The following is a 23,037-nucleotide window of genomic DNA, read 5'->3' as shown; positions in this document are numbered from 1 at the left end:
CTGTTGAGTGTGAAAAACCCAGCAGTGTTGCAGTTCTTGACACACTCAAACCGGTGCGCCTGGCACCTACTACAATACCCCATTCCAAGGCACTTAAATATTTTGTCTTGCCCATTCACCCTCTTAATGGCATACATACACTATCCATGTCTCAAGGTTTAAAAATACTTCTTTGTCCTGTCTCCTCCCCTTCATCTACACTGATTGAAGTGTAGTGACATCAATAAGGATCATATCTTTCACCTGGATTCACCTGGTCAGTCTGTCATGGAAAGAGCTGGTGTATATTTTTTAATAATATCATCTTTGACAACTAATAATCACCGAAATAAAAGCTAGACAGTCAGGGAGAGTTGAACATTCCTCAATGAATTTAGCAGTGTTGATGTTGTTATTATGTTTGAGAGAAAGAACACAGCATTAGCCATGGCAAAATGCATAGAAATTAGCTTTAAAACTGCAACATTTCTCTCTCAGTTTCATGGAAAAATGTATAGAATTATAGAATTGCAGGAAATTGGCTTAAAAAAAAACATTTTTCATGCACACCTGCCACGCCCACAACCTAAGCCCATTATTGATCCATTAAAAACCCTGGTGTGTGTTGTTAAATGTGTGTGTAATCTGATTGTTTCTAGGAACGGTCTGGGACCCTCGAAGGAGGGAGAGGATCAGTACTCTGTGGTGCACTGTACCGGCTACATCAAAGCATGGCCCCCAGCAGGTATCTACTGACCATACACAGCCTTTTATCTCCCTAACTAGGTCAACTAATATATTTGTTGATGCTAGCAGTGTGTGGGTCTTCCATTCAAAACATTGACAACAGTGGTGGTAGTAGAACACACACACACAAACACCATACACACATACACATTCACACACACACAAACACCATACACACATACACATTCACACACACACAAACACCATACACACATACACAATCACACACACACATTCACACACACACAAACACCATACACACATACACATTCACACACACACAAACACCATACACACATACACACACAAACACCATACACACATACACAATCACACACACACATTCACACACACACAAACACCATACACACATACACATTCACACACACACAAACACCATACATGTTTTAAACATTATATTCCATACATCCCTCAGGTTCAATGAAATGGTGAGATCGTGAGGTCTGGGATGTTTCTTTAGTCACACACACACACACACTGACAGAGGTGACGTGGCATCCAGGATGGATGGGGGACAGAGATCACACATGACCTCGGATGCACTCGTTGACACACACACTCCAAATCTTTCAAGTGTTTACAGAGTCACGCAACCCCCCGGCCTGGAATACTGTCTGCAATTCCCAAGTGTTTTGGGATTCAGAACCAGGTGTCTAGATGGGGGGGGGTTGAGCAACTTTCAGCATCACAGTATGAAATGTATTTCAACTGCTTTGAGGCTGTACTGAATGATTCCCAGAATCCCCGATCACACGGACATGCCACATGTGTGGAAATCGTTGACACATGTTTAACTTCCTGGGACATAAATAGACCAGTGGAATGTTCTGGACTGCCAGTCTATCGCTCGTCCACTATCAGTCTTAAGGTACTAAATCGGGCGTATCACCTGTGTGCACACACACTTAGACCCTCCATCCTTCTGGGTTCTGAAAACAGCTCAGGAAGTGGTAGAATGTAGCTCATGTCTCATGTCGGTACTTCTGGGTCCATGTTCAGAAAGCGTCTCAGATTAGGAGTGCTGATCTAGGATCAAGTCCCCCCTGTCCATGTAAAAGGCAATCCTAGATGAGCTCTCCTTCTCTGAGTGTCTCTGAACCAAGGCCCTAGGGAGACTAAAGTGGACGGAGGTCAGGGAGTAGGATGGATGGTATGGCTGGGATGGAACATCAAAATTATAGTTCAATTATATTATTGAATCTAGACGGATGTGTCCCAATTGGCACCTTATTCACATATGGCTCTGATCAAAAGTAGTGCACTATACAGGGAATATAGTGCCATTTGGGCCGCAGGCTACTTCTTGCATTGGCGTGGCTGGCGAGTTGGTTGACTATGCAAGTAAAAGTCCTCAACACACTTTTTTTCTTCAGTTTTTTTTTATATATTTGTCATTTGAAAGATTATACAGACAATAAGACAAACAGAAAAACACACTGATCCCCTACTGGAGGGGAGAGGAGATGAAAGGAGAGGAGAGGGCAGGGGAGAGGAGAGAGAGACCTGTGAACAGTCTTCATTATGACTAATAGGTGTTTTTGTGTTGTCAAGGAAACAACAAAGGAATTCATTACTGTGGGAAACTGATATCAACATTTAAATCAAGGAAAACTTCAACTCTCTCTTTCTCATTCTCTTTCCCTCCTTCTCTCCCTCCTTCCATTTGTGATGTATATGAATGTTGATACAGGCAGTAAGAGTTTTGGGATATTTGTTCCAAATGATTTGCAGAGATTCGTAGAGACTGTGTGTTTGTGTGATTTATCTGCTTGTGTCTCAGCTGTTCTGGAGAAAGCAGCTTGTACAGCACACTGCTACGGTACTAGACTACACAGTGTCATGCTGGAAATATACACCACGCTGGTACGGTACTAGACTACACCGTGTCATGCTGGAAATATACACCACACTGGTATGGTACTAGACTACACAGTGTCATGCTGGAAATATACACCACACTGCTACGGTACTAGACTACACAGTGTCATGCTGGAAATATACACCACGCTGGTACGGTACTAGACTACACCGTGTCATGCTGGAAATATACACCACACTGCTACGGTACTAGACTACACCGTGTCATGCTGGAAATATACACCACACTGCTACGGTACTAGACTACACCGTGTCATGCTGGAAATATACACCACATTGCTACGGTACTAGACTACACAGTGTCATGCTGGAAATATACACCACACTGCTACGGTACTAGACTACACCGTGTCATGCTGGAAATATACACCACACTGGTATGGTACTAGACTACACAGTGTCATGCTGGAAATATACACCACACTGCTACGGTACTAGACTACACAGTGTCATGCTGGAAATATACACCACACTGCTACGGTACTAGACTACACAGTGTCACACTGGAAATATACACCACACTGGTATGGTACTAGACTACACAGTGTCATGCTGGAAATATACACCACACTGCTACGGTACTAGACTACACAGTGTCACGCTGGAAATATACACCACACTGCTACGGTACTAGACTACACAGTGTCATGCTGGAAATATACAGCACACTGCTACGGTACTAGACTACACAGTGTCATGCTGGAAATATACACCACACTGCTACGGTACTAGACTACACAGTGTCACGCTGGAAATATACACCACATTGCTACGGTACTAGACTACACAGTGTCATGCTGGAAATATACAGCACACTGCTACGGTACTAGACTACACAGTGTCATGCTGGAAATCACCTCAACAACACAAAGTTCACATCTGAAATCACACATTTGCACTTTATTAGATAGCTGCCATCTTGATATCTCTCTCTTGTATTTAATATCCTTCTCTCTTTTCTCTCCTTTCTCTCTATGTCAGGTATGACCATACCAGAAGAAGACACAGAGGCAGGACAGACCAGTAAATACTGCCTTGTAGCCATCGGAAGACTGCAGGTACCATCGTGTGTGTGTGTGTGTGTGTGTGTGTGTGTGTGTGTGTGTGTGTGTGTGTGTGTGTGTGTGTGTGTGTGTGTGTGTGTGTGTGTGTGTGTGTGTGTGTGTGTGTACACGCTCTGGTTGGGTCGGTGCATGAGAAGGTGTGACCTGAGAGCACGGGGTTGTCAGGGAGCATCAGTATTGGAGGATTACAGTAATGGAGCAGACAGGTGGAACGAGCACTGAAGACCTCTTCCCATCCTCCCAAATACTTATTTTCCACCATAATTTGCAAATAAATTAATTAAAAATCCTACAATGTGATTTTCTGGATTTTTGTTTCTCATTTTGTCTGTCATAGTTGAAGTGTACCTATGATGAAAATTACAGGCCTCTCATCTTTTTAAGTGGGAGAACCTGCACAATTGGTGGCTGACTAAATACTTTTTTGCCCCACTGTATTTCTAACTCTCCGGTCCCTACATCCTTTAATCTCTCTCACATATATCTAACTCTCTGGTCCCTTCATCCTTTAATCTCTCTCACATATATCTAACTCTCTGGTCCCTTCATCCTTTAATCTCTCTCACATATATCTAACTCTCTGGTCCCTTCATCCTTTAATCTCTCTCACATATATCTAACTCTCTGGTCCCTTCATCCTTTAATCTCTCTCACATATATCTAACTCTCTGGTCCCTTCATCCTTTAATCTCTCTCACATATATCTAACTAACTCTCTGGTCCCTTCATCCTTTAATCTCTCTCACATATATCTAACTCTCTGGTCCCTTCATCCTTTAATCTCTCTCACATATATCTAACTAACTCTCTGGTCCCTTCATCCTTTAATCTCTCTCACATATATCTAACTAACTCTCTGGTCCCTTCATCCTTTAATCTCTCTCACATATATCTAACTCTCTGGTCCCTTCATCCTTTAATCTCTCTCACATATATCTAACTAACTCTCTGGTCCCTTCATCCTTTAATCTCTCTCACATATATCTAACTCTCTGGTCCCTTCATCCTTTAATCTCTCTCACATATATCTAACTCTCTGGTCCCTTCATCCTTTAATCTCTCTCACATATATCTAACTAACTCTCTGGTCCCTTCATCCTTTAATCTCTCTCACATATATCTAACTCTCTGGTCCCTTCACCCTTTAATCTCTCTCACATATATCTAACTAACTCTCTGGTCCCTTCATCCTTTAATCTCTCTCACATATATCTAACTCTCTGGTCCCTTCATCCTTTAATCTCTCTCACATATATCTAACTCTCTGGTCCCTTCATCCTTTAATCTCTCTCACATATATCTAACTAACTCTCTGGTCCCTTCATCCTTTAATCTCTCTCACATATATCTAACTCTCTGGTCCCTTCACCCTTTAATCTCTCTCACATATATCTAACTAACCCCTCTCATCTCCTAGGTGACCAGTTCTCCCGTTTCCATGGATATGAACGGCCTGACGGTTCCCACGGAGTTCCTGTCGCGCCACAACTCCGACGGCATCATCACTTTCGTGGACCCGCGGTGCATCAACGTGATTGGATACCAGCCTCAGGTTGGTTCCTCCCCCTACTTATCACAATCAGGGTCGCATTTATTAGGGCACGATGATGCGAAACATTTAAAAAATTGTAACCGGAACAGCCTGTGATGCCACTCGTCAGAGTTCACAATAGAACCCCTGTGGTGAACTGGAGCCGCTAATTCCATGCCCACTCATCACAAATGTTGAGATAATGTTGCAAAACAGCCTGTTTACCTGAAACGGTCTGCGAGGTCACATCAAAGCATTCTGTTATTTTATCAAGAGGAACATGTCTGTGGTCAGTAGAGATGTAACCTGTTAATAGGTGCCTTGCGAAAGTATTCGGCCCCCTTGAACTTTGCGACCTTTTGACACATTTCAGGCTTCAAACATAAAGATATAAAACTGTATTTTTTTGTGAAGAATCAACAACAAGTGGCACACAATCATGAAGTGGAATGACATTTATTGGATATTTCAAACTTTTTTAACAAATCAAAAACTGAAAAATTGGGCGTGCAAAATTATTCAGCCCCTTTACTTTCAGTGCAGCAAACTCTCTCCAGAAGTTCAGTGAGGATCTCTGAATGATCCAATGTTGACCTAAATGACTAATGATGATAAATACAATCCACCTGTGTGTAATCAAGTCTCCGTATAAATGCACCTGCACTGTGATAGTCTCAGAGGTCCGTTAAAAGCGCAGAGAGCATCATGAAGAACAAGGAACACACCAGGCAGGTCCGAGATACTGTTGCGAAGAAGTTTAAAGCCGGATTTGGATACAAAAAGATTTCCCAAGCTTTAAACATCCCAAGGAGCACTGTGCAAGCGATAATATTGAAATGGAAGGAGTATCAGACCACTGCAAATCTACCAAGACCTGGCCGTCCCTCTAAACTTTCAGCTCATACAAGGAGAAGACTGATCAGAGATGCAGCCAAGAGGCCCATGATCACTCTGGATGAACTGCAGAGATCTACAGCTGAGGTGGGAGACTCTGTCCATAGGACAACAATCAGTCGTATATTGCACAAATCTGGCCATTATGGAAGAGTGGCAAGAAGAAAGCCATTTCTTAAAGATATCCATAAAAAGTGTTGTTTAAAGTTTGCCACAAGCCACCTGGGAGACACACCAAACATGTGGAAGAAGGTGCTCTGGTCAGATGAAACCAAAATTGAACTTTTTGGCGTAAAAGCAACACAGCTCATCACTCTGAACACACCATCCCCACTCTCAAACATGGTGGTGGCAGCATCATGGTTTGGGCCTGCTTTTCTTCAGCAGGGACAGGGAAGATGGTTAAAATTGATGGGAAGATGGATGGAGCCAAATACAGGACCATTCTGGAAGAAAACCTGATGGAGTCTGCAAAAGACCTGAGACTGGGACGGAGATTTGTCTTCCAACAAGACAATGATCCAAAACATAAAGCAACATCTACAATGGAATGGTTCAAAAATAAACATATCCAGGTGTTAGAATGGCCAAGTCAAAGTCCAGACCGGAATCCAATCGAGAATCTGTGGAAAGAACTGAAAACTGCTGTTCACAAATGCTCTCCATCCAACCTCACTGAGCTCGAGCTGTTTTGCAAGGAGGAATGGGAAAAAATGTCAGTCTCTCGATGTGCAAAACTGATAGAGACATACCCCAAGCGACTTACAGCTGTAATCGCAGCAAAAGGTGGCGTTACAAAGTATTAACTTAAGGGTTAAGGGGGCTGAATAATTTTGCACGCCCAATTTTTCAGTTTTTGATTTGTTAAAAAAGTTTTAAATATCCAATAAATGTCGTTCCACGTCATGATTGTGTCCCACTTGTTGTTGATTCTTCACAAAAAAATACAGTTTTATATCTTTATGTTTGAAGCCTGAAATGTGGCAAAAGGTCGCAAAGTTCAAGGGGGCCGAATACTTTCGCAAGGCACTGTAAGTTACAGTAAGGCCTTTTTAGATGACAATCCAACTGCAGCTCTTAAAGATGATGACTTACAAGTGTATATATATATACAGACAACTGTCTTAAGTTATTGTAAGTTATTTAAAGCTTCAATATCTTAAGATTGAAGTGTTGTCCATTTTCCCAGCCTGACTCTCAACAGGTCAGATGCTGGTAGAGACTGTAGAGTCTGTACTGTATAGAGCTACAGTGTAAAGAAAGCATTTACACAGTGTTTTTCCCAAGCGCTTGAATTGAACCTACACCAGAATACAGACCAACGTTTTAAACCTGACAGACTGTTGACCGATCGATCAATCCATTAAACATTTAGAGTTGGAAAAATTCTAATAACTTTCTCAACGTACCCCGATTTTCCTGGTTAATCCATCCTGATTCCCGGTCATTTACAGCTGGGATTTCAGGAAGGTCTGGGAATTTTGGTCAAATAGCGTTCTCTCGCAGTCCACCCCTCTCCTTTCCACACCGTTCACACTACAGAAACAGATTAGTGAAAGTGGGCCGATTAGGATGAGAAAGTGATCACTTGGCAGGATGGGAGTTTGTTTTGTGATTGATTTCCCTTGTTAATGTATAATTGTGTATGATTGTAGGATGTTTGCATTTCGCTACAAGCATTTCGTTACACTCGCATTAACATCTGCTAACCATGTGTATGTGACCAATAAAATGTGATTTATTTGTTTATAGGAGACCGACCGTCCGTCCCCCCCCCCCCCCCCCCCCCCCCCCAAAATGGCACCCTATTCCTTACATCATGCACTACTTTTGTCCAGTGCCCTATGAGTCCTGGTCAAAAGTAGTGCACTAACAGGCCAAGGAATAGGGTGCCACTTGGGCCGCACACCACTCCATGACAGGAAGAATGATTTAAAGATGTATCACTGGCTCGATCTCAATTCCTCTGCCCTCAATCTCCTCAGCTCCTTCTCAACCGTATTGGAGGAGAAGGTCCAAGGTCCCTCCCCTTAGACCTTTTTCTGCAATGAGAAAGAGCCTGGGAGATCGGATGCAAGGAATGGAAGAAAGATGAATTGAGAAAGGCCATTGACTCAAGTCCAAGGGTCTGAATGATGTATGATCTGTATGGCCTGTTGTCCTAACTCAGGCAGAGGAAGCCTAGTCCTGGACTAAAAGGCATTGTCAATAAAGAATCTCCATTGTAAACATTTTTTTTTGTCCAGGAATTTGACAAAGTTTCAAAATTAATATATTGAACTTGTATTTCATGATTTGAAATTGACCTGAAGTGTGTAGTTGTATTAATTTGTGTGTATTTATTGTGTCATTGTCTCGTGTAGGATCTGTTGGGGAAAGACATCCTGGAGTTCTGTCACCCAGAGGACCAGAGTCACCTGAGAGAGAGCTTTCAACAGGTACGGAGAGGTGGAGGAGGGACGAAGGGAGGGTGGAGGTATGAGGAAGAGTTCTGTCACTCAGAGGACTACAGAGAGACCTCTTGAGATATCTTTCTACAGGTACTATACCACCAGAGGGAGAGGAGAGGAGAGGAGAGGAGAGGAGAGGAGAGGAGAGGAGAGGAGAGGAGAGGAGAGGAGAGGAGAGGAGAGGAGGAGTAGAAGAAAAGGATGGGGTGATAACAGAAGGACATGATGATCAGAGGAGAGAATAGGAGTGACAGAGGACGGGTAGAGGAGAGAATAGGAGTGACAGAGGATGGGTGGAGGAGAGAATAGGAGTGACAGAGGATGGGTGGAGGAGAGAATAGGAGTGACAGAGGATGGGTGGAGGACAGAATAGGAGTGACAGAGGATGGGTAGAGGAGAGAATAGGAGTGGCAGTGGAGAGAATAGGAGTGACAGAGGATGGGTGGAGGAGAGAATAGGAGTGACAGGGATGGGTGGAGGACAGAATAGGAGTGACAGAGGATGGGTAGAGGAGAGAATAGGACTGGCAGTGGAGAGAATAGGAGTGACAGAGGATGGGTGGAGGAGAGAATAGGAGTGACAGAGGATGGGTGGAGGAGAGAATAGTAGTGACAGAGGATGGGTGGAGGAGAGAATAGTAGTGACAGAGGATGGGTGGAGGAGAGAATAGGAGTGACAGAGGATGGGTGGAGGAGAGAATAGTAGTGACAGAGGATGGGTGGAGGAGAGAAAAAGAGTGACAGAGGATGGGTGGAGGAGAGAATAGGAGTGACAGAGGATGGGTGGAGGAGAGAATAGGAGTGACAGAGGATGGGTGGAGGAGAGAATAGTAGTGACAGAGGATGGGTGGAGGAGAATATAGGAGTGACAGAGGATGGGTGGAAGGGGGAGAATAGGAGTGACAGAGGATGGGTGGAGGAGACAATAGGAGTGACAGAGGATGGGTGGAGGAGAGAATAGGAGTGACAGAGGATGGGTGGAGGAGAGAAAAGGAGTGACAGAGGATGGGTGGAGGAGAGAATAGGAGTGACAGAGGATGGGTGGAGGAGAGAATAGGAGTGACAGAGGATGGGTGGAGGAGAGAATAGGAGTGACAGAGGATGGGTGGAGGAGAGAATAGGAGTGACAGAGGATGGGTGTAGGAGAGAAAAGGAGTGACAGAGGATGGGTGGAGGAGAGAATAGGAGTGACAGAGGATGGGTGGAGGAGAGAATAGGAGTGACAGAGGATGGGTGGAGGAGAGAATAGGAGTGACAGAGGATGGGCAGTATACCGTATACTGGGGTAGCCACGGGATGGTTTTTCAATACAGTCAATAGCATTGAAACAATTTCTTTGAAGTTTTTCAATACATTTTATTTTTTGTGGCTACTTTTGAAGTAAATACCTGCAGTCAACTATTGCAATATGTTAGGCGATAAAGTGGACTGCGTTCTTCATTTCACCTGTCACATTATTTTACATCATGAAGCTTACCGTAGTTCCCCAGAACAGTTGAGCCAGTCACATGTTTGTAAATAGCACAACGGGAGAAAGCAGGAGCAAGTGATTCCAGCTGTGTATTGACTGGGGTTGCATTGTCTTTCAATATAAAAGTGATCAGTGTTAGCAGTTGACGTTACTCTTCAACCCCAAAGCAAATCAAGGGGAGAAACAGGTTTATTCAAAGAGAACAAATAAAGTTGTTATGCTAGGAAGTAAATGGTAGATGTTCATTCTTCCCTGTCATCAGTGATTCTCCACAGAGCAAAGAGACAAGATGTAATTTATAACCCAACCCGTAGCCTGTGGTTGACCAATTTAGAATTCATAGCAGTAAAATTGGGCCAATGGTCAAATAACAAGTATCCTGTTTCAGGCTCAATGAATAGTCCATTTGGACCAATGAGAACTTGCCACATGTAGCTAGCTATAAGTCCAGGACTGAAACCCCTACAAAGATTCTGAACAGATGTTGAACTGAAAAACAACTATTACCATTGATCGTTAATTCCCTATTGACTTTTAGTCCTCAGCGTTTGTGTATTTTCTTAAAATATCATTACATCAGGGACTTGCAACTATAGTTTTGGCAGAAAATAGCTTCATTTTCATCAGTTGACAACGGAAGTGCTATTTGGCTGGCAGCCACACAAGTAAATGAGCTTACAATGAACAACAGAGAAGTTTAATTACGCTGTCTGGCAGTAAAACCTTTGTCTTCCTGTCACACGCCAGTGGTTCCACTCAGGTCCTCTCCTGACCCTGTCACCCTGAGGTGAAACGGGAGGCACTCTTTAATTAAACACCAGTAGTCCGTCATTATGGTTGAATTAGACTGAGTAGAACCAACAACCCGTTAGAACAGACAGTCTGTTAGAACAGACAGCCCATGTCCACTACTCCTGACCCGGGCCCATGTCCACTACTCCTGACCAGGGCCCATGTCCACTACTTCAGACCAGGGCCCATGTCCACTACTCCTGACCAGGGCCCATGTCCACTACTCCTGACCAGGGTCCATGTCCACTACTCCTGACCAGGGCCCATGTCCACAACTCCTGACCAGGGCCCATGTCCACAACTCCTGACCAGGGCCCATGTCCACAACTCCTGACCAGGGCCCATGTCCACAACTCCTGACCAGGGCCCATGTCCACAACTCCTGACCAGGGTCCATGTCCACTACTTCAGACCAGGGCCCATGTCCACTACTCCTGACCAGGGCCCATGTCCACTACTCCTGACCCGGGCCCATGTCCACTACTCCTGACCCGGGCCCATGTCCACTACTCCTGACCAGGGCCCATGTCCACTACTCCTGACCAGGGTCCATGTTCACTACTCCTGACCAGGGCCCATGTCCACTACTCCTGACCCGGGCCCATGTCCACTACTCCTGACCCGGGCCCATGTCCACTACTCCTGACCAGGGCCCATGTCCACTACTCCTGACCCGGGCCCATGTCCACTACTCCTGACCCGGGCCCATGTCCACTACTCCTGACCAGGGCCCATGTCCACTACTCCTGACCCGGGCCCATGTCCACTACTCCTGACCAGGGCCCATGTCCACTACTTCAGACCAGGGCCCATGTTCACTACTCCTGACCCGGGCCCATGTCCACTACTCCTGACCCGGGCCCATGTCCACTACTCCTGACCAGGGCCCATGTCCACTACTCCTGACCAGGGTCCATGTTCACTACTCCTGACCAGGGCCCATGTCCACTACTCCTGACCCGGGCCCATGTCCACTACTCCTGACCCGGGCCCATGTCCACTACTCCTGACCAGGGCCCATGTCCACTACTCCTGACCCGGGCCCATGTCCACTACTCCTGACCCGGGCCCATGTCCACTACTCCTGACCAGGGCCCATGTCCACTACTCCTGACCCGGGCCCATGTCCACTACTTCTGACCAGGGCCCATGTCCACTACTCCTGACCCGGGCCCATGTCCACTACTCCTGACCAGGGTCCATGTCCACTACTCCTGACCCGGGCCCATGTCCACTACTTCTGACCAGGGCCCATGTCCACTACTCCTGACCCGGGCCCATGTCCACTACTCCTGACCAGGGCCCATGTCCACTACTCCTGACCAGGGCCCATGTCCACTACTCCTGACCCGGGCCCATGTCCACTACTCCTGACCCGGGCCCATGTTCACTACTCCTGACCAGGGCCCATGTCCACTACTCCTGACCAGGGTCCATGTCCACTACTTCAGACCAGGGTCCATGTTCACTACTCCTGACCAGGGCCCATGTCCACTACTTCAGACCAGGGTCCATGTTCACTACTCCTGACCAGGGCCCATGTCCACTACTTCTGACCCGGGCCCATGTCCACTACTCCTGACCAGGGTCCATGTTCACTACTCCTGACCAGGGCCCATGTTCACTACTCCTGACCAGGGCCCATGTCCACTACTCCTGACCAGGGTCCATGTTCACTACTTCTGACCAGGGCCCATGTCCACTACTCCTGTCCAGGGCCCATGTCCACTACTTCTGACCAGGGCCCATGTCCACTACTCCTGACCCGGGCCCATGTCCACTACTCCTGACCAGGGTCCATGTTCACTACTCCTGACCAGGGCCCATGTTCACTACTCCTGACCAGGGCCCATGTCCACTACTCCTGACCAGGGTCCATGTTCACTACTTCTGACCAGGGCCCATGTCCACTACTCCTGTCCAGGGCCCATGTCCACTACTTCTGACCAGGGCCCATGTCCACTACTCCTGACCCGGGCCCATGTCCACTACTCCTGACCAGGGTCCATGTTCACTACTTCTGACCAGGGCCCATGTTCACTACTCCTGACCCGGGCCCATGTCCACTACTCCTGACCAGGGTCCATGTTCACTACTTCTGACCAGGGCCCATGTCCACTACTCCTGTCCAGGGCCCATGTCCACTACTCCTGACCAGGGCCCATGTTCACTACTCCTGACCAGGGTCCATGTCCACTACTCCTGACCAGGGCCCATGTCCACTACTCCTGACCCGGGCCCATGTCCACTACTCCTGACCAGGGCCCATGTCCACTACTCCTGACCCGGGCCCATGTCCGCTACTCCTGACCAGGGCCCATGTCCACTACTCCTGACCAGGGCCCATGTTCACTACTCCTGACCAGGGTCCATGTCCACTACTCCTGACCCGGGCCCATGTCCACTACTCCTGACCCGGGCCCATGTCCACTACTCCTGACCAGGGCCCATGTCCACTACTCCTGACCAGGGCCCATGTTCACTACTTCTGTCCAGGGCCCATGTTCACTACTTCTGTCCAGGGCCCATGTTCACTACTTCTGTCCAGGGCCCATGTTCACTACTTTGACCAGGGCCCATGTTCACTACTTCTGTCCAGGGCCCATGTTTACTACTTCTGTCCAGGGCCCATGTTCACTACTTCTGTCCAGGGCCCATGTTCACTACTTCTGTCCAGGGCCCATGTTCACTACTTCTGTCCAGGGCCCATGTTTACTACTTCTGTCCAGGGCCCATGTTCACTACTTCTGTCCAGGGCCCATGTTCACTACTTCTGACCAGGGCCCATGTTCACTACTTTGACCAGGGCCCATGTCCACTACTCCTGACCACGGTCCATGTTCACTACTCCTGACCAGGGTCCATGTTCACTACTTCTGTCCAGGGCCCATGTTCACTACTTCTGTCCAGGGCCCATGTTCACTACTTCTGTCCAGGGCCCATGTTCACTACTTTGACCAGGGCCCATGTTCACTACTTCTGTCCAGGGCCCATGTTCACTACTTCTGTCCAGGGCCCATGTTCACTACTTCTGACCAGGGCCCATGTTCACTACTTTCACCAGGGCCCTTGTCCACTACTCCTGACCAGGGTCCATGTTCACTACTCCTGACCAGGGTCCATGTTCACTACTTCTGTCCAGGGCCCATGTTCACTACTTCTGTCCAGGGCCCATGTTCACTACTTCTGTCCAGGGCCCATGTTCACTACTTCTGACCAGGGCCCATGTCCACTACTCCTGACCAGGGCCCATGTCCGCTACTCCTGACCAGGGCCCATGTCCACTACTCCTGACCAGGGCCCATGTCCACTACTCCTGACCAGGGCCCATGTCCACTACTTCTGACCAGGGCCCATGTCCACTACTCCTGACCAGGGCCCATGTCCGCTACTCCTGACCAGGGCCCATGTCCACTACTCCTGACCAGGGCCCATGTCCACTACTCCTGACCAGGGCCCATGTCCACTACTCCTGACCCGGGCCCATGTCCACTACTCCTGACCAGGGCCCATGTTCACTACTTCTGACCAGGGCCCATGTCCACTACTCCTGACCAGGGCCCATGTTCACTACTTCTGACCAGGGCCCATGTCCACTACTCCTGACCCGGGCCCATGTCCACTACTCCTGACCAGGGCCCATGTTCACTACTTCTGACCAGGGCCCATGTCCACTACTCCTGACCAGGGCCCATGTCCACTACGTCTGACCAGGGCCCATGTTCACTACTCCTGACCAGGGCCCATGTCCACTACTCCTGACCCGGGCCCATGTCCACTACTTCTGACCAGGGCCCATGTCCACTACTCCTGACCCGGGCCCATGTCCACTACTCCTGACCCGGGCCCATGTCCACTACTCCTGACCAGGGCCCATGTCCACTACTCCTGACCAGGGCCCATGTCCACTACTTCTGACCAGGGCCCATGTTCACTACTCCTGACCAGGGCCCATGTCCACTACTTCTGTCCAGGGTCCATGTCCACTACTTCTGACCAGGGCCCATGTCCACTACTCCTGACCCGGGCCCATGTCCACTACTTCAGACCAGGGCCCATGTCCACTACTTCTGACCAGGTCCCATGTCCACAACTCCTGACCAGGGTCCATGTTCACTACTCCTGACATGGGCCCATGTTCACTACTTCTGATCCGGGCCCATGTTCACTACTTTTGACCAGGGCCCATGTCCACTACTCCTGACCAGGGCCCATGTCCACTACTCCTGACCAGGGCCCATGTCCACTACTCCTGACCAGGGCCCATGTTCACTACTCCTGACCCGGGCCCATGTCCACTACTTCTGACCAGGGCCCATGTCCACTACTCCTGACCAGGGTCCATGTCCACTACTTCTGACCCGGGCCCATGGGGAGAACCTGGGAAATTGGGGAAAGTTACTAAAAGTTACTTTTCCAACCCTAGACTAACCTGTAAATGAAGCTATCAGAAACATGCTCTTTCTCAGGGGGGAGTTTCCACCAAACCATCAAGATCATATTTAGCATTGAGAACATTGTTCATCCATTACCTACCGATGGACTTAATAAGATTCTAAAAGACACTCAATAACCCACCTGGGGAATTAATGGTCATAAATCCAGTGCCTTCGTCTGCCTAGTCTAAAGCTCACTCCTGACCAGGGCCCATGTCCACTACTCCTGACCAGGGCCCATGTTCACTACTTCTGACCCGGGCCCATGTTCACTACTTCTGACCCGGGCCCATGTCCACTACTTCTGACCCGGGCCCATGTCCACTACTTCTGACCCGGGCCCATGTCCACTACTTCTGACCCGGGCCCATGTCCACTACTTCTGACCCGGGCCCATGTCCACTACTTCTGACCCGGGCCCATGTCCACTACTCCTGTCCAGGGCCCATGTCCACTACTTCAGACCAGGGCCCATGTCCACTACTTCAGACCAGGGCCCATGTCCACTACTTCTGACCAGGTCCCATGTCCACAACTCCTGACCAGGGTCCATGTTCACTACTCCTGACATGGGCCCATGTTCACTACTTCTGATCCGGGCCCATGTTCACTACTTTTGACCAGGGCCCATGTCCACTACTCCTGACCAGGGCCCATGTCCACTACTCCTGACCAGGGCCCATGTCCACTACTCCTGACCAGGGCCCATGTTCACTACTCCTGACCCGGGCCCATGTCCACTACTTCTGACCAGGGCCCATGTCCACTACTCCTGACCAGGGTCCATGTCCACTACTTCTGACCCGGGCCCATGGGGAGAACCTGGGAAATTGGGGAAAGTTACTAAAAGTTACTTTTCCAACCCTAGACTAACCTGTAAATGAAGCTATCAGAAACATGCTCTTTCTCAGGGGGGAGTTTCCACCAAACCATCAAGATCATATTTAGCATTGAGAACATTGTTCATCCATTACCTACCGATGGACTTAATAAGATTCTAAAAGACACTCAATAACCCACCTGGGGAATTAATGGTCATAAATCCAGTGCCTTCGTCTGCCTAGTCTAAAGCCTGGAGCCATGCCAAGGACTGGCAGACAGGCCAATACTATTGGCCAATCTGTAATGGTTTAAGATGTGCTCTGTCAGCGGCTGACAGGAACACACTGCAGGGTCCTGTTCAGAAGGATGAAACGTTCACAACGTCGCAGATAGAAATGCAAGGAGTAGAGCGAACCCTATTGCCTAATCCTAATAAACTGGACTGACGGATCTGTTCTACATGATATATTTCTATCTGAGCGCCCAGGTGTGTGTCCTCTGCGTTGCGGTTCAGCGTGTCTGCCAGGGGAGTGCCGTGTACTGAACACCAGCAATGAGGTGAAAGGTGAAATATCAACGTGTATGTGTGAGAGAGAGACTATCCTTGAGGAATGTTTTGTTAGGGCAATATTATTTTACATTCCTTCCAGGGAACAGAAACCCCACACACACTTACCTTTCTGACACACACACACACACATACAGAGAGACAGACAGGTAGCGACAGACAGACAGATAGGTAGCGACAGACAGACACAGGTAGTGCCAGACAGACATACAGACAGACATGTAGCGACAGACAGACTGATAGGTAGTGCCAGACAGACAAACACATGTAGTGCCAGACAGGTAGCGCCAGACAGACAGACACAGTTAGCGCCAGACAGGTAACGCCAGACAGGTAGCGCCAGACAGACAGACAGGTAGCGACAGACAGGCAGACACAGGTAGTGCCAGACAGGTAGCGCCAGACAGACAGACACACAGGTAGCGCCAGACAGACAGACACACAGGTAGCGCCAGACAGACAGACACACAGGTAGCGCCAGACAAACAGACACACAGGTAGCGCCAGACAGACAGACACACAGGTACCACCAGACAGACAAACACACAGGTAGCGCCAGACAGACAGACACACAGGTAGCGCCAGACAGACAGACACACAGTTAGCGCCAGACAGACAGACACACAGTTAGCACCAGACAGACAGACATGTAGCGCCAGACAGACACACAGGTAGCGACAGACAGACATAGGTAGCGCGAGAGAGACGGACAGACACAGGTAGCGCGAGAGAGACGGACAGACACAGGTAGCGCGAGAGAGACGGAGAGACACAGGTAGCGCGAGAGAGACGGACAGACACAGGTAGCGCGAGAGAGACGGACAGACATAGGTAGCGCGACAGAGATGCAGATAGCGAGACAGACGGACAGGTAAAGGGACAGGTAGAGAGAGCGAGACGGACAGGTAGAGAGACAGGCGGACAGGTAATGGGACAGGTAGAGAGACAGACGGACAGGTAAAGGGACAGGTAGAGAGAGCGAGATGGACAGGTAGAGAGACAGACGGACAGGTAAAGTGACAGGTAGAGAGAGCGAGACGGACAGATAGAGAGACAGGCGGACAGGTAAAGGGACAGGTAGAGAGAGACGGACAAGTCAAGAAACAGGTAGAGAGAGCGAGACGGACAGGTAGAGAGACAGGCGGACAGGTAGAGAGACAGGCGGACAGGTAAAGGGACAGGTAGAGAGAGACGGACAAGTCAAGGGACAGGTAGAGAGACAGACGGACAGGTAGAGAGACAGGCGGACAGGTAGAGAGACAGGCGGACAGGTAGAGAGACAGGCGGACAGGTAAAGGGACAGGTTAGAGATAGAGACGGACAAGTAAAGGGACAGGTAGAGAGAGAGAGAGGGAGAGATGGACAGGTAAAGGGACAGGTAGAGATAGAGACGGACAAGTAAAGGGACCGGTAGAGAGAGAGAGGGAGAGATGGACAGGTAAACGGACAGGTAGAGATAGAGACGGACAAGTAAAGGGACCGGAAGAGAGACAGGTAAAGGGACAGGTAGAGAGACAGGTAAAGGGACAGGTAGAGAGACAGGTAAAGGGACAGGTAGAGAGAGAGACGGACAGGTAAAGGGACAGGTTAGAGAGAGGGAGAGACGGACAGGTAAAGGGACAGGTAGAGAGAGACGCTGGTACCTTTGTGTTCAGGTATTGACAGTCCAATAGCTTTGGCGTGTCAGCTTTGATTGGTTTGTATGCGATTGACTTTTGTGCAACACAGTTTTTTGGCAGAAAACCATTTTTGTTTTCCCAACCTACTGACTGTTAATTCATTTAAAATCCTCAGAGGCAGGTAATGACATACACACACACACACACACACACACACACACACACACACACACACACACACACACACACGCGTAGCGTGTAGGAACCACTCCAGCTCAGGTAATGAAAGATTGAGAGATACAGATAAGGGTTGTAAGTATTTTTCACTCAAATGCACTTCGTTCTCTTGCACACCATCTCTACCTTGCTCCCTATCTCTCTCCCCTCTCTCCTGCTCTCTTTCTCTCCCTTCCCCTCACCTCCTCTCTCTCTCTCCCCTCTCTCCTGCTCTCTTTCTCTCCCTTCCCCTCACCTCCTCTCTCTCTCCCCTCTCTCCTGCTCTCTTTCTCTCCCTTCCCCTCACCTCCTCTCTCTCTCTCCCCTCTCTCCTGCTCTCTTTCTCTCCCTTCCCCTCACCTCCTCTCTCTCTCTCCCCTCTCTCCTGCTCTCTTTCTCTCCCTTCCCCTCACCTCCTCTCTCTCTCTCCCCTCTCTCCTGCTCTCTTTCTCTCCCTTCCCCTCACCTCCTCTCTCTCTCCCCTCTCTCCTGCTCTCTTTCTCTCCCTTCCCCTCACCTCCTCTCTCTCTCCCCTCTCTCCTGCTCTCTTTCTCTCCCTTCCCCTCACCTCCTCTCTCTCTCCCCTCTCTCCTGCTCTCTTTCTCTCCCTTCCCCTCACCTCTTCTCTCTCGCCTCTCTCCTGCTTTCTTTCTCTCCCTTCCCCTCACCTCCTCTCTCTCGCCTCTCTCCTGCTCTTTCGCTCCCTTCCCCTCACCTCCTCTCTCTCTCTCCCCTCTCTCCTGCTCACTTTCTCTCCCTTCCCCTCACCTCCTCTCTCTCTCTCCCCTCTCTCCTGCTCTCTTTCTCTCCTTTCCCCTCACCTCCTCTCTCTCTCCCCTCTCTCCTGCTCTCTTTCTCTCCTTCTCCCCTCACCTCCTCTCTCTCTCTCCCCTCTCTCCTGCTCTCTTTCTCTCCCTCCCTCACCTCCTCTCTACCTCCTGTCTCTCTCTATGTAGTTATCAGCCCAGCCTCAGTCGCTGACAGTAGAGTAGAAGTATTGGGATAATTGGTGGTCCGCCTTACCAGCTGCGTCCCAGATGGCGCCCTATTCCCTTTATAGTGCACTACGTGCTCTGGTCTGAAGTAGTGCATTATGTAGGGAATATAGTGCCATTTGGGGCGCACCCTCTGGGCTGTAGCACCGTCCTGCCCTGGCCTCTCACTTCTTGGGATAATCTCTCATACAGGTAATCATGACCTAGAAGACACAAACACGCACACGCACAAAAACAGAGATACAAACCAGCACGGACACACACCTTCCAGTGTCTCTGTAGGTGAATCTCACATCACTTTCAGTTCCATACACACAATGTACTGCTTAGCCCCAGGCTCAGGACAGCAGTGGTGCAGTACATAGGGAATAGTGTGCCATTTGAGATTTGCTGCCAGGAACAACAGACTGCTCCACTATCTCTTCCTGTTACCGAGGTCACAGGTCATACATTCTGACCAATAGTAGGATGCTCACTCCCTCCCTAGCCCATGTTTAAACAATGAGATATGCTCTGAATAAAAGGTGCGGTCGAAACGCGTCTAATCCACATTTGCTCAAGTCAATAAGGAAATTGTGCCTTTTTCTCAAAATTAGATTACATTTCTTCTCCCACTGTTGTTTAGCTGGTGGTGCCCTCTGTGTGAAAGGAAAACCACTCTTCCATGTCTCTGAGATTGTCCACAGAGCTTTCATTATGAATGGCCATTTCAGATCCCCCTAACTGAAAGCCATTTTGCATTTAGATGCAAAGCAGCACATCCATTAGACAGATTGACAGGTGAGGTTCACTGGTATGCTTATGGAGGGAATATCAGAGAGAGACAGGTAGGGGTGTGTGTTTGTTCATAATGGTATGGTAGGAGAGGTATGGGTGGGGAGATTAGACTGGTATGGTAGGAGAGGTATGGGTGGGAAGATTATACTGGTATGGTAGGAGAGGTATGGGTGGGGAGATTAGACTGGTATGGTAGGGGAGGTATGGGTGGGAAGATTATACTGGTATGGTAGGAGAGGTATGGGTGGGGAGATTAGACTGGTATGGTAGGAGAGGTATGGATGGGGAGATTAGACTGGTATGGTAGGAGAGGTATGGGTGGGAAGATTATACTGGTATGGTAGGAGAGGTATGGGTGGAGAGATTAGACTGGTATGGTAGGAGAGGTATGGATGGGGAGATTATACTGGTATGGTAGGAGAGGTATGGGTGGGGAGATTAGACTGGTATGGTAGGAGAGGTATGGATGGGGAGATTAGACTGGTATGGTAGGAGAGGTATGGGTGGGGAGATTAGACTGGTATGGTAGGAGAGGTATGGGTGGGGAGATTATACTGGTATGGTAGGAGAGGTATGGGTGGGGAGATTAGACTGGTATGATAGGAGAGGTATGGGTGGGGAGATTATACTGGTATGGTAGGAGAGGTATGGGTGGGGAGATTAGACTGGTATGATAGGAGAGGTATGGGTGGGGAGATTAGACTGGTATGATAGGAGAGGTATGGGTGGGGAGATTAGACTGGTATGGTAGGAGAGGTATGGGTGGGGAGATTAGACTGGTATGGTAGGAGAGTTATGGGTGGGGAGATTAGACTGGTATGGAAGGAGAGGTATGGGTGGGGAGATTAGACTGGTATGGTAGGAGAGGTATGGGTGGGGAGATTAGACTGGTATGGTAGGAGAGGTATGGGTGGGGAGATTAGACTGGTATGGTAGGAGAGGTATGGGTGGGGAGATTAGACTGGTATGGTAGGAGAGGTATGGGTGGGGAGATTAGACTGGTATGGTAGGAGAGGTATGGGTGGGGAGATTAGACTGGGTGGAACCGAAAACCTAAAATCTTCTGAAGTCCACCTGATTTCCACGCTCCACACCCAAGATGGAGAAACTCTCCAGGAAGACGTCAGTTTGACGCTGATGGATTAAAGCTGACCAATAAGAAATGAATCAGCCTTTTCTGTTGAGTTCTCCCAACTCCTTCCTGCCTCAAATGACTCCTTTTTCTTCTTTGTAAGAACATTTCTCTGTTTCTCTCCGTCTCTGCAGTATGTGTTGACCCCTCCACAAACACACACGCAAGGTTCCCCTTCCCTCCATTCTAGGTGGTCAGATGGTCTGTGATGTGTCTTATGTAACCTTTGTCCTCCCTCTCTCCTTCCCTCTCTCCTTCCGTCCCTCTCCAGGTGGTAAAGTTGAAAGGCCAGGTGCTGTCTGTAATGTACAGGTTTCGTATGAAGAACAGAGAGTGGATGTTAATCCGCACCAGCTCCTTCACCTTCCAGAACCCCTACTCCGATGAGATCGAGTACATCATCTGTACCAACACCAACGTCAAGTAGGTGGACGCACACACACGGAATGAGGCGCACACACGGACCGACGCACACACACAGACCGACGCACACACACAGACCGACGCGCACACACGGACCGACGCGCACACACGGACCGACGCACACACACGGACCGACGCACACACACGGACCGACGCACACACACGGACCGACGCACACACACGGACCGACGCACACACACGGACCGACGCACACACACGGACCGACGCGCACACTCACACTGAGTAATAAACATACACGTGTGTGTAAATTGTTGACACGTTTCACATCCTGGGACAGAAATGGACCAGCGGAATGTTCTAGACCAGGGTTTCCCTATCTCGGTCCTGGGTGCACTTTTGAGTTTTTTTGCCCTAGCGCTACACAGCAGATTTCAAATGATCAAAGCTTGATGATGAGTTGGAAAGATGTCTTCTTTAGAATGTGTTTCTATCATGTCCAAAGGACATCCTCAATAGAAATACTGTGAAACTCCTGGCTAGTTTTTAACATCTTTGAGTGTTGTTCTCTCTGCATGTGTCTGGACTGGAATGACCCTACACACACCACTGACACTTCACTCATTGCTCTGGTTGTGAACACACAGTCACACACACACATGCACACACAGTGCTCGTTCCACCGGGACACACTGACTGACTATTAACACCAGTGTGCCAGCATACAGGTCTGCTGCCCCAGTCAGCCAGTCAGCCAGCCAGTCAGTCAGTCATAATATTGACAGTACACACTGTTGGAATGGTAGCAGTGTGTTTTACTACCAGCTGTTAAAGGTTCAGTATGGAGGATAATATTAACAGTGTTTTATTGATTCACGCCATGTTAATAAGGTGTTCAATTAAACATTTAAGGAAAGTATGTGTGTGTGTGGAACTTGGCCCATTTTCCATTCTCTAAACAGTGTGTTTTGTAGGAAGACAGGTTCCAGATTGTGTTTGTTTTGGTCCCTCAGGTTCCACAAACCTGTTGGTTGGACTCTGGGCTACAATGGAAGATATAGCCAGAACTGGGAGTACTGATCTAGCATCAGATTCCTCTATTCATGTGTTTTTATTCGTTGTGATCTAAAAGGCTAAACTGATCCTAAGTCAGCACTCCTACTCTGAGACGCTCAATACATAATGTCCCCATTGAATTTGTGCTGTGACCAGGCCTCCAGTCTTAAAAGCCTTCAGAGTTTTCTTCTGGTCCACAATGATGTGCA

General features: G+C 48.7%; 1 protein-coding gene across 6 annotated transcripts in view; it reads left to right on the top strand.

Moving 5' to 3' along the window:
- LOC110506172 (aryl hydrocarbon receptor nuclear translocator 2) overlaps positions 1-23,037 on the top strand; it is a 126,809-nt gene that overhangs the window by 48,380 nt on the left and 55,392 nt on the right. For all 6 annotated transcript variants that reach the window (XM_036963456.1, XM_036963453.1, XM_036963452.1 and 3 more), the window contains 5 exons: positions 639-724; positions 3,607-3,683; positions 5,107-5,241; positions 8,478-8,552; positions 21,663-21,814. In XM_036963456.1, the coding sequence (XP_036819351.1) occupies positions 639-724; positions 3,607-3,683; positions 5,107-5,241; positions 8,478-8,552; positions 21,663-21,814 (525 nt within the window). The remainder of the gene's footprint in view (positions 1-638; positions 725-3,606; positions 3,684-5,106; positions 5,242-8,477; positions 8,553-21,662; positions 21,815-23,037) is intronic.

The sequence above is a fragment of the Oncorhynchus mykiss genome, chromosome 26 (genome assembly GCF_013265735.2).
Source record: "Oncorhynchus mykiss isolate Arlee chromosome 26, USDA_OmykA_1.1, whole genome shotgun sequence".
In the NCBI taxonomy this organism is placed as follows: Eukaryota; Metazoa; Chordata; class Actinopteri; order Salmoniformes; family Salmonidae; genus Oncorhynchus; species Oncorhynchus mykiss.
Note: the sequence above shows the minus strand (reverse complement) of the source record. Positions and strands in the feature narration are given on the sequence as shown.